The following is a 14,242-nucleotide window of genomic DNA, read 5'->3' on the forward strand; positions in this document are numbered from 1 at the left end:
AGTAAGGGATTTCTGACAAGTTGAATTCAGGTGTATAATGAAAGGGTACGCAAACCTTTCTTTTAGGGATTTCCCTTCTTCTAGCTCTAAAATGTTGTTGATAATCTCTCATTTACTCTCATGAGCCAGAATGAGGGGATTCTGATATATTGTTCAAAAAGATATTTTAAAACTACTTTCTAAGGGTTTAGAAAAGGGGTACAGTATTAAGGGGTTGGACCTTGAGATGGAGCTTCCCCATTTAAAACTAAGTAGAATACCTCTCCCCCCCCCTTGTGTAACAAGGATGTTCAAATTGTTTTCTGGAAAGAAGCAAAAACCAAAACAGCGCCAATTTAAGGGATTGTGTGATTATCAATGTAAGTTCCCATTTGTATTTTGAATTAAAATGGGTCTAACGTTATCCACAATAGTATAAAATAACCATACTTTGCAGCTTCATAGAGAGACTCAAACTGATAATGAAAACATAACTTTTATTTTTGCCCCTTCCTTTGTACCTTGTGATATTTTTAGGGAAATTCTCAAAATGTCCCTGCCCAAAGAAAATAAAAAATATAAATGAAAATCACTTTCTTTATCTTGGAAATGATCTCTGAGACAAAAACGTCCTTTTTATGGCTAGTTATTATCTTACAATGTGTTGTGAAGAAACTGCTTACAGGGAAATATAAATGTTCAACAAAAAAAATTAACAGAAAAAAAGCAACAAACTTTTTCAGAGGAGCTCCTGCAGTATATTCTTCAACTTACATGTAGGGTAATAGAATCTGTTTTTACACTTTCACACCAAAGAAAACACCACAGAAATGAGAATTATTGTTATTGTGTCTGAGCTGCATATTTTTTAAATGGAAACATTTCCCATAAAATTTTTACATTATATTCTTGCCAGTACGACAACATACCAAATATATTTTGGAGAGAGGAGTACTTATAAAATTAATTCAAACTGGTGTAATTTAATTTTCCATTTAATTTTTGTACACCTCTTACAGAATGCAACTTTTGGTTAGGTTGCACTTCACTATCAAGGAAGAAATCACACCAAGGTGGCTTTGTATCTTTATTATGATTTCCATTATCAGTAAACAAATCACACTTGCAGGTCTCTTGAGGGTATTTGCTCATTTACCACCTATAAAAAAACAAGATATAATGTATCATTTTTACCTGTACTGTAAATTTTTCAATTGAAATCAGTTTGTTTTCACTTTTAGAGTGGTTTTTAAAAAGGATCACAAGCACACCACCCACCCCTCAGTCCCTACTCCTACCCTACAACAGTACAGCCATGATCCCATATCAGCCCCCAACATGAGTGATAACTTACCACAATACTCCTATACTACAATACAATCTTTGTACAGACAGACCTAGATTCAAACATCAGATCTCTGACTTTTTGGTCCACTTCAACTCCACTAGGCCATGAAAGCAATCATTGCAAATTTCCTTACATTTGTTGGTCTAATTTATTGTTGCTCTCAGATTCCCCCTTCCCCTTTGATGACATTAAATTGGTTTAAAAAAATAAACTGGTTTACACAAATTAAAGCATAGGTAGAAGTTGAGCCATAAAATTACTATAATTTTAGTATGAGAATATTGAAATATAACTATACTATTAATATCCATATGTTCTATTGTAAAGACAGTGTAATTACTCAAATTGACCTTCATTGTCAGACAAAAACCTAAAAACATCTAAACACAGGTCAGTGAGGATATTGCCAGTTTTGCTTTTGCCAACAACCATTCTGCCTCAAAAATACAGAAGATAATGACAATAATAACAGAGCCAATGTCTGTCAATTCAATAAACACACCAAATTCCCCTCCAAATTCCTTTCGACGCCTTACAGTAAAATTTTACCAACAGCATAAATTCAACTCAATGCTTTAAAGTGCTTCTATCCTTAAATTTTTACCCCTTGAGTCAGAATTTTCAGGTGTATCACATAGAACTCCACAAAAGATTAAAAATGCTGTTTACCTTTTGCATATATCTGCATCAGTTCCAACGATATGTAGGTTTGAAAAATAGAAATATGCAAATAACGTGACTGATGTTGTCATACAGTCAACCCAATTTTACATCAGGTTGGTAGACTTGGTAGACTCTAGACTTAGAACTACAGAAAACACACCTATGACTATAAAAATTATTTACAGCCTGTATTTTTCCATGGCAATTTGCTCTTTTCCAGTCTCCTCTAACCTGATTTCACTAATTCAGTGATTTTCAGCTTGAAAAAAGTTAAATGAGGATACGACTTTGACCTTGCATATAAATATGCTTCCTAGATCATGCTGATGAGGCACCATTGGCAAACATCAAAATGGAAAGCAAAAGGTGGCCAGAAAAGCCTATAATCATCAGGGAAGGTTGAAACCCAGTATGTTGCCATGGTAACAAAACTGTTATGCTCATATTATGGAGGACATCCGCAAATTTCATCATAATAGCACTTTAAAGCACTGTCCCTAGGAGCCCATGGTCCCTTGTATCTGGACAATAGTTCAAAACTTGCCTGGGATGGATGATATAAACGGTAGGTGGGAGACTCCCAGAATATTGAGGAGAGTTGCTAGAATGACTGTACAATTATCTCTTCGCAGGAACTCATTAGACATTAACACTACTAAAATGACTGAGTTTGGATAATATATATTTTGTTTTTTGGATACATGTATACTGTTACTGGTCATACAAGAGGTACCTTGCTACTGAGTTAAGTCTTAATGTGTGTATTTTAAAGGAGAAGGTCACTCCAAAAAACATAAATTTTATGTCAACGCTAATGAAAACCTTGCACTACGGTTAGCCACTCACAGAAGTTTCAGCCTCTAAAGTGCAGGTTTTCCTTATGAAGTTCGCCTCCAAAGAAGCACCCAGGCCAAGTTTTCATGACATCACTCTGTCCGACAGATTTTGACTACCACTCTGGGTTATGGCTGCTCTTGAGACATATTATTTTGAGCTAAACATGCTCTAAACTCCGAAATAATAGCATTGAAGATAGTGAAGAGGATAATCGCTTGGAAAAAAATAGATTTTGCTGACCTTGTGACGATGCCAAGTCAGTTGCAGGTTCTTCTCCTTCCCACCAATTTCAAGTTGGACGGAATGAAGGCACATACTGGTAAACACAGCCTCAGGCTGCCAAGACAGTTGCAAAATGGTGGCCTCTGAAGTCGCTTCTTAATTTCGAGATGAATTTCTTAAGGATAGCAGGCACTCCAGAGGCTGAACCTTTGGTGAGTGGAAATGCTGAATATACACTTGCTATAAGTGAAGACAGAAAAAGTAAGCTTTTTGGAGTGACCTTCTCCTTTTAACTGAAAACATGTGAGCTAAATGCAACAAAATGTATATTAAACCTGGGCCAGTTCAGTATGATTTATTACAAAGTTTTAATCAGCCACAAAAAAATTGTTAGCAACTGATATTACTTTGTGAAGGCTTATGGAAGGGTTATACTTTTATAAAGCAAGTACTATTTTGGTTTACTAAAGAAAGACTCTTGTTACTGCTTAAGTAAACTGTGTTTGGTACAGTAGGTGTCAAAATATTATGGCTTTGATGACATGATAATAGAGATATCAGCCTTGGTAATTTCAGGGATAGTGGATAACCAATCTCCAAATAATAGAGTTAGGGGACTTCAATATCAAAGTGATGCCTGATGCTTATTATAAATTGTGTATATCACTCCTAAAATGTACGATCCAGAATTTTGTTTTGTGGGTAATAGCTCAAATTCATTTTCACCTCTGTGTGGTTACAGGGGTTCTTTAAATAAGAAAATGACTGACTGACTGAGCCTTTGTTCAAGCCAGAATCAAGTGGCTGTAATAACAAGGTGGCTATGGGAATGGGGTGGCCATAAGGCAGGGTTCCACTGTAGCGATGAACATATAAGATGATCCTCTCAAACACCTACCCAGAAAGATTTTGAAAAGTATAGAATGTATAATCAGTTAGACAACACACAACTTGGGTCCAGAGCTGACTAGAAATATTCTATTTTATATCCACACCCCCTTCCCCCAGCCACACTCACTAAATAAGTCAATATTTACTACCTAACAGAAAAGATAAAAGTGCAGAAATAACTCTTTCATGGCCCTGTCTAAAGCTCATGTCAACAGAGGAAGAGGGAGTGTGGAAATAAAATAGAATGGCCCTACTAGGGACCTTTTATATGGTCTTGGGTACCCAAGACAACCCTTCTCCTGAGTTACCCTAGCCAAGCTAACTTTTCATTTATTTCTTTGAAAACTCAACCAACCGTTTACATTTAGGATCATGAACCTGTCTTGCCTGCGAGACAACAGGGGTGGGTGAGTTGTCTAGCCTTGGCTCATGTCACGCCTTGGCACCCTGACAGGCAGGACAACTTTTCTTTATATAAACACTTTGGCTTGGCTAACCGGGACAACTCTTGGTATGGCAAGTGTCACATGATGCCTAGATTTAGAATTTAAAGTAGAAATATCAATTTACAAAGAAGAGAAAATTAACTCAGCAAAACCCATTGTGATTGAATGACTGAGGGAAACTCAAACAAAGAGGGATATTGCACATTTGATTATCCAATAAGGGTTTTGAATAGTCATGCAGGGTCAAATTCAGTCAAACGCATGGGGAAATAAATGGCACACAATGACTTTAAGATCAAACCAAGCTAGAATTCTCAGCCCACCCACAATGGAGCAATCACAACTGACCTTTGTGAATTATTTGATGCATGCATATGAGACAGCCATTTTTCATTCTTTCTTAACAAGATGGAAGGTAGATGCCATTTAAACATTGATCAAATAATAAACAAAGGTCCCATTGCTACAGAGCTACATTGTATCCCCACCAGATTAACAGAAGATGAGGTGTTGTAAACAGATCTTTGGAAGAACTAAAAAAGCTGTGAAAACAATCACCAGCGGCCTTTGGTCCCACAGCATGTCTTGTTGAGTCAATTTCATTTGATATATAGAACATATCTTTAAAATCTCAAAATAGTCAAATTAACTAATTATGACTACCAAAATCTGCGATTCTCCCTACCCTATTTATTACCAGAATAAAAATTCGATAACCTATTTACCACCATGGTAGCTGACACAGTTGCCCTAAACATAATTTTTGAAGGCCTTTTGTTTATGGTCTTATCAATAATGATGAAAAAGTAGCTTCTTCTAAACAACATTGCCCAATTCAAGACTAGAGTACAAAACCCATATCCTAGTTAAGGCCAAAATGGCCAAAACTGATACCCTATTTATGACCAAAACGACTGAAAAACCATACCTTTTGGGGCAACACATACCCCTATAGTGCACATAAGGGAGTACCCCCCCGCCCCAGGTCACAGTAGAAGTGGGTACCTGTCAAAAGCGGAGGTAAAGTTAAGGGCTAAGGATATACCATACCATCAAGAGCTAACCCTAAACAGGCCAACCCCCCTCTTTTGGAACTGCCTAAAGAAGTTGATCCCCAGGCCAGCATTGCAGTTCAGACAATACAGAGGACTGGATAAAATTTGAATTCTGTCCAGCATATATTTATGAACAACTTCACAGTACCCGGGGGGATACTCCCAGAAAAAATTGGTGGGGGAGTGCTTCACCCCTTTGTTGATCTCTTCGGGGAAATCTGATATCCCCAAAGCTCGCCTCTAACTCTCAACACTGCTTATTTCTTACAGAGAAAAACCGTATTCAACAAGAGATACGGAAATAGGATACTAACCTTGAGTATACGCTTCAGCATGTCTTTTCCACCACACGCACGTGTATACAGAGCTTCAACTGAGTTCACTTTCAGAAAAAAACGGCTTCTGTTAAATATGTTCCCGTTGTACACAGTGCAAACTATGGCCAGCAATACTTCATCCAGGTTGTTGTCAACATTATAGGCTATTGCACTTAGTGTTATCACCGAATCATGAACAATAAGAACCAAAAGTCGCAACAACACCAGTTTTGCAAATGTGTAAAATCCGCCATTCGATGACAGAAGGCTCTCCGTTATTTTCCTTCAAAACAATACTAAACCGTTCTCTTTTGCCAACAGTTTTACTTCAAAAGTCGAAGAAATGTGCCTGCACCATATTTCTATCCTCAGTATGGAAGGACACGGACCTGATGGTTTGCAAATAGAAGAAAATCTTCCCCAATCGAAACGCCATTTTTTCGCTTTGTGAAACGAGTTGCGCGGCACCGTTTAAACCGGATGTGACGTCACTTTTTGTTGGATGATCCAGTACAAAAATTTCAGGAGTCTTCTGCCCCGCCCCTGCTGTCAACCTATTATTTGGAGTATGGCCGCCATGTTGGGCAACTCCGCCGTCGCCGTCGTCGTCGTCGTCGTCGTCGTGCGTACGCGCCCACGAGCAATACCGCTAGCCATGGTAACCATGAGAAAATCAACTCATGGGTTTCCTTTTCTTTCCCATATGAGTATGGGGCTCCGCTTGGCGGCCCTTTGGGCCGCCGGAGCTCCGCTATTATGTGAGCTGTTTCATGCCCAGAAATTTAACCCGTAAAATGGTACGGTCAATTTTCGATCGGACCGGTCAAACCGAGAAAAGGTCCACCTCGAAAGGTGGACCAAACTGTTTCGAAACTTTTCCAGTTGGAGCGAACCGATCCATTCAGTTTTAGACCGAAATTTCCGAAAATTTTGATTGCGCCCGACATTTGCCTTACACAGGGATGAGAGACCGGACGTGGGCCCCAAGACGAGAAAAGAGTTGGAGGTAAAATGCACTTTTCCAAGGACTGTATCGTTCCGAGAATTTGATATCAGTATAGTGCCAGTTTGACAACTGAAAGAAGTCTCACAAAGCATTGATACTGGGTCTGTTTATTACTAAATTATTTAATTCATACAATGTTCGTTAAATACATATTGTTTCCATATTATACAGATTATTTCTGTTAAAAACTATAAACCGGTCCGATGTTAAAAAATCAGACTGAAGGCTTGACGATTCTAAACAAATTACAGTGGATGTAGTTGACGAACTATCAGAATTGATAAAAACCAAAGATAAAAACCGAGAGCAGCCTGCCTATTGTAAAACACAAATATTTCAAGATTTTGTTTGTTATCTCTGTTTTAAATCTTCTCCCACAGATCAAAGCGTTACTCTTGTGATTTCGTCGACAATGAATTGGCTGCAACTCTGGTATCCGGCGCAGTAGTTGATTGATGTCATCTGAGTTCACCAGCTTCTGACTTTCCTTTTGGTCGTTTAGACAACTGATGCTCATGCTCTCTCCGAAGGTCTTTTATGGAAAGCTTTAAACTTAGGGACTGTAAAAAAAAATTTGAAAAATGCACCTTCAATTTTTATTAACAATGATAACTTTGAAAGAAATAATTTCTATTTACAAGGCTAAAAAAATAAAAAGTAAAAAACACCGAACGTTTTCGACACCAGTTATCTTCACTTACCCTGAAGATGACTAGTGTCGAAAACGTTCGGTCTTTTTTACTTTTTTAGCCTTGTAAATAGGAATTAATTTCTAAAATCAGTGCGAATATTAAAAGCTGCTTAACTTACACGTTTAAGCGAGTAAATGCACAATTTTCGAATCATTTTTCAGTTCACTTGCACTGAAGTACGGTATTAAATTATTGTTTTAAACACCACACCAATTTTCTACGTAACATCGTTGATTTTCTTGTTGCCACTGTCTTGTCTCGGTCTAATTCCTTTAATTTCTCAGCATAACATTTCAAAAGAAAACTAAACGCTACAACATGACGTTTCGGCGTCATCTTGTCGCTATCATCAAATGCAGATTTTAGTCGTTCAGTTCAGATATACACTAGCTTAGTTGTTAATGATTTAAATGCGAAGAACAATGTCAGCGAATAGAGTCCGCTTGTGTGTGCATGTGTACTTTTTTTAATTAGCTGACATTGTTCTTCACATTTTTCTTGACGTCTTAACACCTAAGCTAGTATATAACTGAACGACTTAAATCTGCATTTGAAATCGAGCCTAGGATTGAGTATGCCTACAGAGTTATGTCTGTATCTTTTCTAGATGTCTTGATGTTCTAATTACAGTGTTTTTTTTTTTGTAAAGACTAAACATAATGGACGAATTAACGTTCATTGTCAGAAGTGTTGCCATTAGTTATGAATAGAGAACTGACCAACACGAAGAACAAGGCGGAACATTATCCCCTCATGCCCCAAGAGCTGCCGTTATTTAGAACGATGACACCATAATAACAATCAGATTATCCACTCTCGATTTCTACAACGGAATATTTGATTCGGTCCTCGGCTTAATAATTAGCACCTCATAGAAGTCGAGAGCTAATAATCTTACTGTTGGATAGAAAAGTAACCATACATATTTATCTTTACCATGGAATCTGGCGGCGGGTAGTGGAGAGGATGATTAAAAATGCAAATGTTGAGATATTGGTCTACAAAGATTTTCCAGGTTGACAGTTCTTGGGTTCATTAATTTCTCCTTTAATCCGGGCAAGGTCAATCATTTCACATCCCCCACAAGGAACTCTTCGCGTACTGGCCTGTTCATACTGTTCTGCAAATTCATGCTCTCTCATTCAGTTCCAAATAAATCAAACAGTTGCTGCATGTTTCAAAGAATTATTCCCCTAAAACCTACCAAAAGTTAATCATCGCCTAACAAAACTTATCATTGGCGAGACTACTTATTACTATGAATTTCACAATTCTAGTAAGGCAGCTTTAGTGGAACTATTAAATCAATTCACCATGTCCATCGTCTTACTTAACTCCCTGTTTATAATTACAGGTTTTTGGACCTTACCACAGGTACAAGGGAGTCCTCTTGCATTAACGTCATTGGTAAACGTCTTAGTCTCTCATTCGTTTCAAATAACCTGTGTATAGACCAAGCAATCAAGTCACAAACCACTCAGACCAAAATCAAGGTTCTAGTTTTAATGCTACTCAGAAGTAGTGAAGTATCTGTTGAGAAATCGAGTTTTTTATTTTATTATTATTATTTTTTTGAGGAACAAAACTGAATCATGATTGTATGAAAGCCTATACTCACCTCTGTGTGTGTGTAATATCTGCTAAGGGCTAAATGCTAAATGCTTATAAGGTCAATTACAGAAATACTGAAACGGTGATATCCGTTCATGCAATTCCAACACAGTTTTGGGAACAAGAGACACACCAACATGTCCATTTAGAAAACAGTCCTATGAAAATACGCGCGCTGATTGGTTGAAAATCGTGTTTCTAAAACTCGATAGAAACACAGAACTAGCACGACCTGTTGACGTAGTGATGGCGCGTGCAAAGAGAAGTTACACTTTGATAATCAAAGTTAACAAGTTGTTTTCCTTTTTTTCGTCGCGGTGTTTTCTAAAAGAAATAGAAAACATGTTCTCCGTGTTTCTATCGAGTTATAGAAACACTCGTGAAAGTTTGGGAGAACTCGAAAAAGCTGTAAAAACACTCGTCTGCGGCTCGTGTTCCCACAGCATTTCTCGTTCTCCCAAACTTCCACTCGTGTTTCTATAACTCCGATAGAAACACGGAGAACATGTTTTCTATTTCTTAATTATCACAGGCTAGCCTCAAAAGTAGAGTTGCACATGCGCTTTGTGAATAACAGGACCTTTAGGTACTGTACTACATACTGTATCACAGTACTTATACTAAAATTTTAAGATGTTAGATAAAATAATTGTGCTCATTGTAAAATCACTACTTGATTTTAGGGTTTAAAAAGCCTCCACGTCAGTCAAATTACAGTGGTCTTAACCAAAAGAACTGTTTAATTAGACAGTTTTACCTAAAATGGGTGGGGGAGGAGGATGCAGCCCTGTTCACTGCCCCCTATCACAGCAATTCCTGTAAAGTTAAGGTCCAAAACCGAGTATTTTGGGGCAGCATTCTTACTTTATCAGCACTTTCTACTGTTAGTACTCCCGCCATTTTCTTGAAGTCATTGTTTTTCAGACTGCGTATAATTACTGTTGTCAACATACCCTTGACAGCGTGGAAGATCCTTTGGAGTAAGAGCTAACTTCATTATTGCCAGAGTAGTTCTGAACAGTACTTTCATTCCTGAGGGACCAAAAAGGACAGTTCAACCCAATAATAATGCTCCTTCATTAATGCATAAAACGTTTAAAAAATGTTAATAGTCCGAAGAGTACCTTGCTTTGCAAAACATTTCTCTCTCACAGATTCTCTCAGAGACAATTTTTTTTATATTGATGAAAGAAAAAGATCACAGAAAATGTTTGGAGCTTATGATTGATGGTATTATTCAACAGAAATACCACATCTCATATGCTTGTTCAAAAATGTCTCAGAACATAGGAATATCTAAGCATTGACAATAGTTTTCCACAAAACAACTACAACCTAGTTTTTCCATAATACATATCATACACAATATCAGCATGAAGGTGTACGTGTAAGTCACATCTCAAGTACAAAACAAATCATGTTCTTTGCTGTTACTTTTGGAAAAAAGACTGAAAGAACACTCCCTTTATTAAATTTGCTAAATATTTTAAGAGGGAATAATTTGCTCATGCTTTGAAATTTATCCACCTATGGCATAAAAGACATTAAGTTGACAATGTACATGTTAACATGTATAAGATGTGCATCTTGACAACATTTACACAGACATTTCTGACTCAAGAAGCTCATTATCTGACCGCTGTAAAAGTTTGGAAAGATTTATGTAGAGTAGACTTAAATGAGTAAAATATGTTTACTTGATATCTTTCCAGAGACTAATAATGGAAAATTGGAACCAAATTTTTCAGACAGGATGGTTTTACTTATAAGATCACGAGTTTTAAACACATATTTCTAAAAGACTTTTCACACGTCATGTGACACATGATGTACCTTCTGGTGGACCTGTGTAATTATTTGAGGAATTGCCAGTGGTTTTGGTAAAATCATCAGAGATATGTTTTAGATGTGGGCCAAATACTTCCACCCAGTTAAGATTGAGATGACCATCTCTCATTTGTAGAAAACCTTTTGTAAGGTCAAAAAAGTTATCTTTTAAATATCATTTTTGTAATTCCTTAAACCGAGAATCAAGGACACTGATTTAAAATGAGTCAATGCTATTTTAAACGAACGAAAATGCTCATTTATTGATATATACAATTTGCCAGGAATTTGGTGATAAACATAATTTCAAGATCAAAGTTCCCTACGAGCAAACCCATGAATTTCACAGGAAATAATGACTGACTTAAGCTTACCTTTCCATACTATGGAATAACTCATAAAAAACATCAACTTTTTAAAAAGGAAAAATCAAAATAAGCATAACCAAAGGTTCTTTGACTGAAAATAATGATTTTCACAGTAATCTTTCGCAAAGATCTTTTCTCCGGACTTCATGCCTACAGTACAAAGGTTATTTAAAAACTGTTTACCAATGCTGAAAGACGGTGGTGACAGATATATGCCAACCTTTTCACGACCCTCTCAGTCTCCTTCGCAGCATTTACATTACCGAACAACTGAGGTTGTTATACCTCCCAACGCAAATACATTTTCCGATTGCAGGAGAAAGTATCACATGTCATGGGCCAAACCTCACTAACTCCTTTGGGAAACAAGAACTTCAACTTTCGACTAGCACGTGACCATGTCCTGCACCTTGAAACCATGGCAAATTTGTGTGCCAGACATCGTCAAGAAAATTTAACAAGGCTAAATGGAATTTGGGCAAGGTTAAAACTAAGCCAATGCAGCAGCTTCACTAATATTATGTGGGGGGTTCCAGGTAGGTTTATGGGGGCATTGCCATGTGCTTTGCTTCCATCGCTTGCTAGTTTGCTCGCTTTGTTTCCCTCCCTTCCTCCCACATTCTTTGGTAAGTGTTCATTCCACACACTGCTTCTCTCAGTGTTGTGTTGACAGGTGCCAGGTGCTGACAGGTGACAGGTGTAGTGCTGACAGGTGACAAAAATTGCATATAACCACTGTGGTATATGTACATAGGAGTGGCGATAGTTTCAAAATGCTCTCAAACTTGTGTTTAAGCCTAGGACCGATGAAATATGACAAAAAACGGTCGATAAACAGAGTTCTTATTTACACTTGCTTGCAAAAGCCCATCTTTGATCTAAGATTAATTGAAAACCAACCGAACAACCCATGATGAAATTACCACAGTTGATTTGTAGGTTTGAATCCAGTCTAGACCCAAATTTATTTTTAAAAAAACCTGCAAGACAGATTTTGAGCTTTTTGAAATAGGTAACATTTCACATCTTCTCAGTTTGCAAAAAATCTGTCTTATGGATTTTTATCTAAAAGACTAATTTTACTATGATTAATCAGAGCAAAGTTCTACCTATAATAAGAGCCAATGAAGAGTCCTGAAATTTTGAGGTGCTGTTATACAGATAGATTTGGAGAAAAACGTTAACAACACCTACTAGTGCCCAGTCTAACCTTAGGCATTCAGTCATTCTTGCTGGCTGTTTATTGATGCTTAAATTGTTCAAGTATCTCATATAATGGTGAAAGACTTACACAAACAGTAATTTGAGAAAGCAAATTAAAACATCTTAGTACATTTTTCAAAAGGTTTAAAAGTTGGTCTCTCATACTCCATCAAAACTGTAGCAAGCCACCTTAAAGTTCCATAATGAACGAGTAAAGGTGTTAACTGCAAGACAAGTGAACATGGAGCTTTGCATGACAAGACATCGACAACCGGGAAAAAGGTCAACACACATGAGCTCAGCTCTGACTAAACTCTGTTAAATCTCAACTCGCATTTTCTATTTCAGTTTTATATATATGAATACTGGTTGCCTGACCCTGACTTGTGGCTTAATTCCTTTATCCTGATTACCTGCAGCAGTAGCAGTTTGTAGTGATATTTTAACAGCAGTAATTAGATCTTTGATGTATTGGCAGAATAGCTGAAAATGATTAGGTGTTTCATGATCTTGTTATTATAATACCAAAAAAAAACAGCTATGGTTATCAACAAACCTTCACAAAAAAACATGTCCCATACACGAAGTACAGTAGCAAATGGAAGGTTCCTGCAAAATGAAAATGAAATGAAAACATCTTATAAATGACTCTTTTTATACTAGAAAAAATGTAAACTGCTGTATGTATCTGCCACCAGCATCTAACTGAGACAATGGGAAATTATAGTCATCTGAGATGTTTCAACTGGCTAGTATAATTTGATGCCTCGGCTGAGGGAACTCATAATTGAAAATGATACAAATTGTATGGGCAAGTTACTGAACACAAGTAGTGGGAAAAGCTTGAAGAAATTCGCAAAAGTGATCATTAAATTTTTGTTTATTTAAATACACACTACATGTGCTTTTGGAAGCAAACACCAGTTGATTGTCTTACTTCAGTTTCATATCAAGAAATATTTATTTCGTATGACAAACAAAATTTCACAAAGTACTGTCAAGTAACAATCACAACTGAGTATAACTTTGCACTCCACAGTTTCCAGATTCAAAGGTTCAGTTTCTCAGGTGGTCTAACTGGTCTGCCATTATTTAACATTATAGTGGAGTCTGGCTCAGCAAGTGCCTCTGTTACTGAAATGGGATTGGAATCTGTGGTTTCTGCAGACTTTCTGGCAGGGAAAGCAGTCTAGTAGGTTTGGCTCCCTGTTCACCATGCTATCATAGAGAGCTTTGGGTGTGGCTTGCTCATCAAGCCTACAATAAAGACTGAGTATGAAAATTAAATGACGACTTTTGATTTTGGTTCTCACCTTGCTAGCAGACACATGAACCATTCAGTCATATACATTAATGGGTCTATGTGGTGAGTTTTCTGCAACATTAAAAAAGTGTGCTCTAAGTTCATTTTAAGAGCCAGTATCACTTAATATTACAGGAGCTGAACTTTGGACTATTGGAAACAAATCCAGCTCATGTGACAGAATGGAAACATGAAGCAGTGAGGTCCAGATTTCAAATCTAGTACCCTCACTATCTGTATACACTTTAGGTTAAACTTACCATATGTTTTGCTACATGAGGCACATATTTATCCAATAAACTACCAAATAAAGCCCCATCCATCTGGACTGCCTCCTGCCAGCACACAGTAAAACACACATACAATTATCATCAGAGTCAACTTTTTCCTTTTATATATATAATCCATTGTACTACACAAATAAGTCCTGTAGTACTTGGTGTTAATGTACACCCACATAAAATGAAGAGTTTC

The 14,242-nt window shown here is 37.1% G+C and overlaps 1 protein-coding gene across 1 annotated transcript in view; it reads right to left on the minus strand.

Annotated features, from left to right (window-relative positions):
- Positions 1 to 6,855: 6,855 nt before the first annotated feature.
- Positions 6,856 to 14,242, minus strand: part of LOC145462439 (TBC1 domain family member 10A-like) — a 41,823-nt gene continuing 34,436 nt past the window's right edge. Inside the window, exons 8-13 of the mRNA XM_081445969.1 lie at positions 14,029 to 14,103; positions 13,779 to 13,840; positions 13,022 to 13,074; positions 10,021 to 10,099; positions 8,826 to 8,898; positions 6,856 to 7,324 (exon numbers count right to left, since the gene is read on the minus strand). Coding sequence (XP_081302095.1) covers positions 7,223 to 7,324; positions 8,826 to 8,898; positions 10,021 to 10,099; positions 13,022 to 13,074; positions 13,779 to 13,840; positions 14,029 to 14,103 — 444 coding nt within the window. The 3' untranslated portion in view covers positions 6,856 to 7,222. The remainder of the gene's footprint in view (positions 7,325 to 8,825; positions 8,899 to 10,020; positions 10,100 to 13,021; positions 13,075 to 13,778; positions 13,841 to 14,028; positions 14,104 to 14,242) is intronic.

Source organism: Orbicella franksi, chromosome 12 (assembly GCF_964199315.1).
Source record: "Orbicella franksi chromosome 12, jaOrbFran1.1, whole genome shotgun sequence".
NCBI classification, from domain to species: Eukaryota; Metazoa; Cnidaria; class Anthozoa; order Scleractinia; family Merulinidae; genus Orbicella; species Orbicella franksi.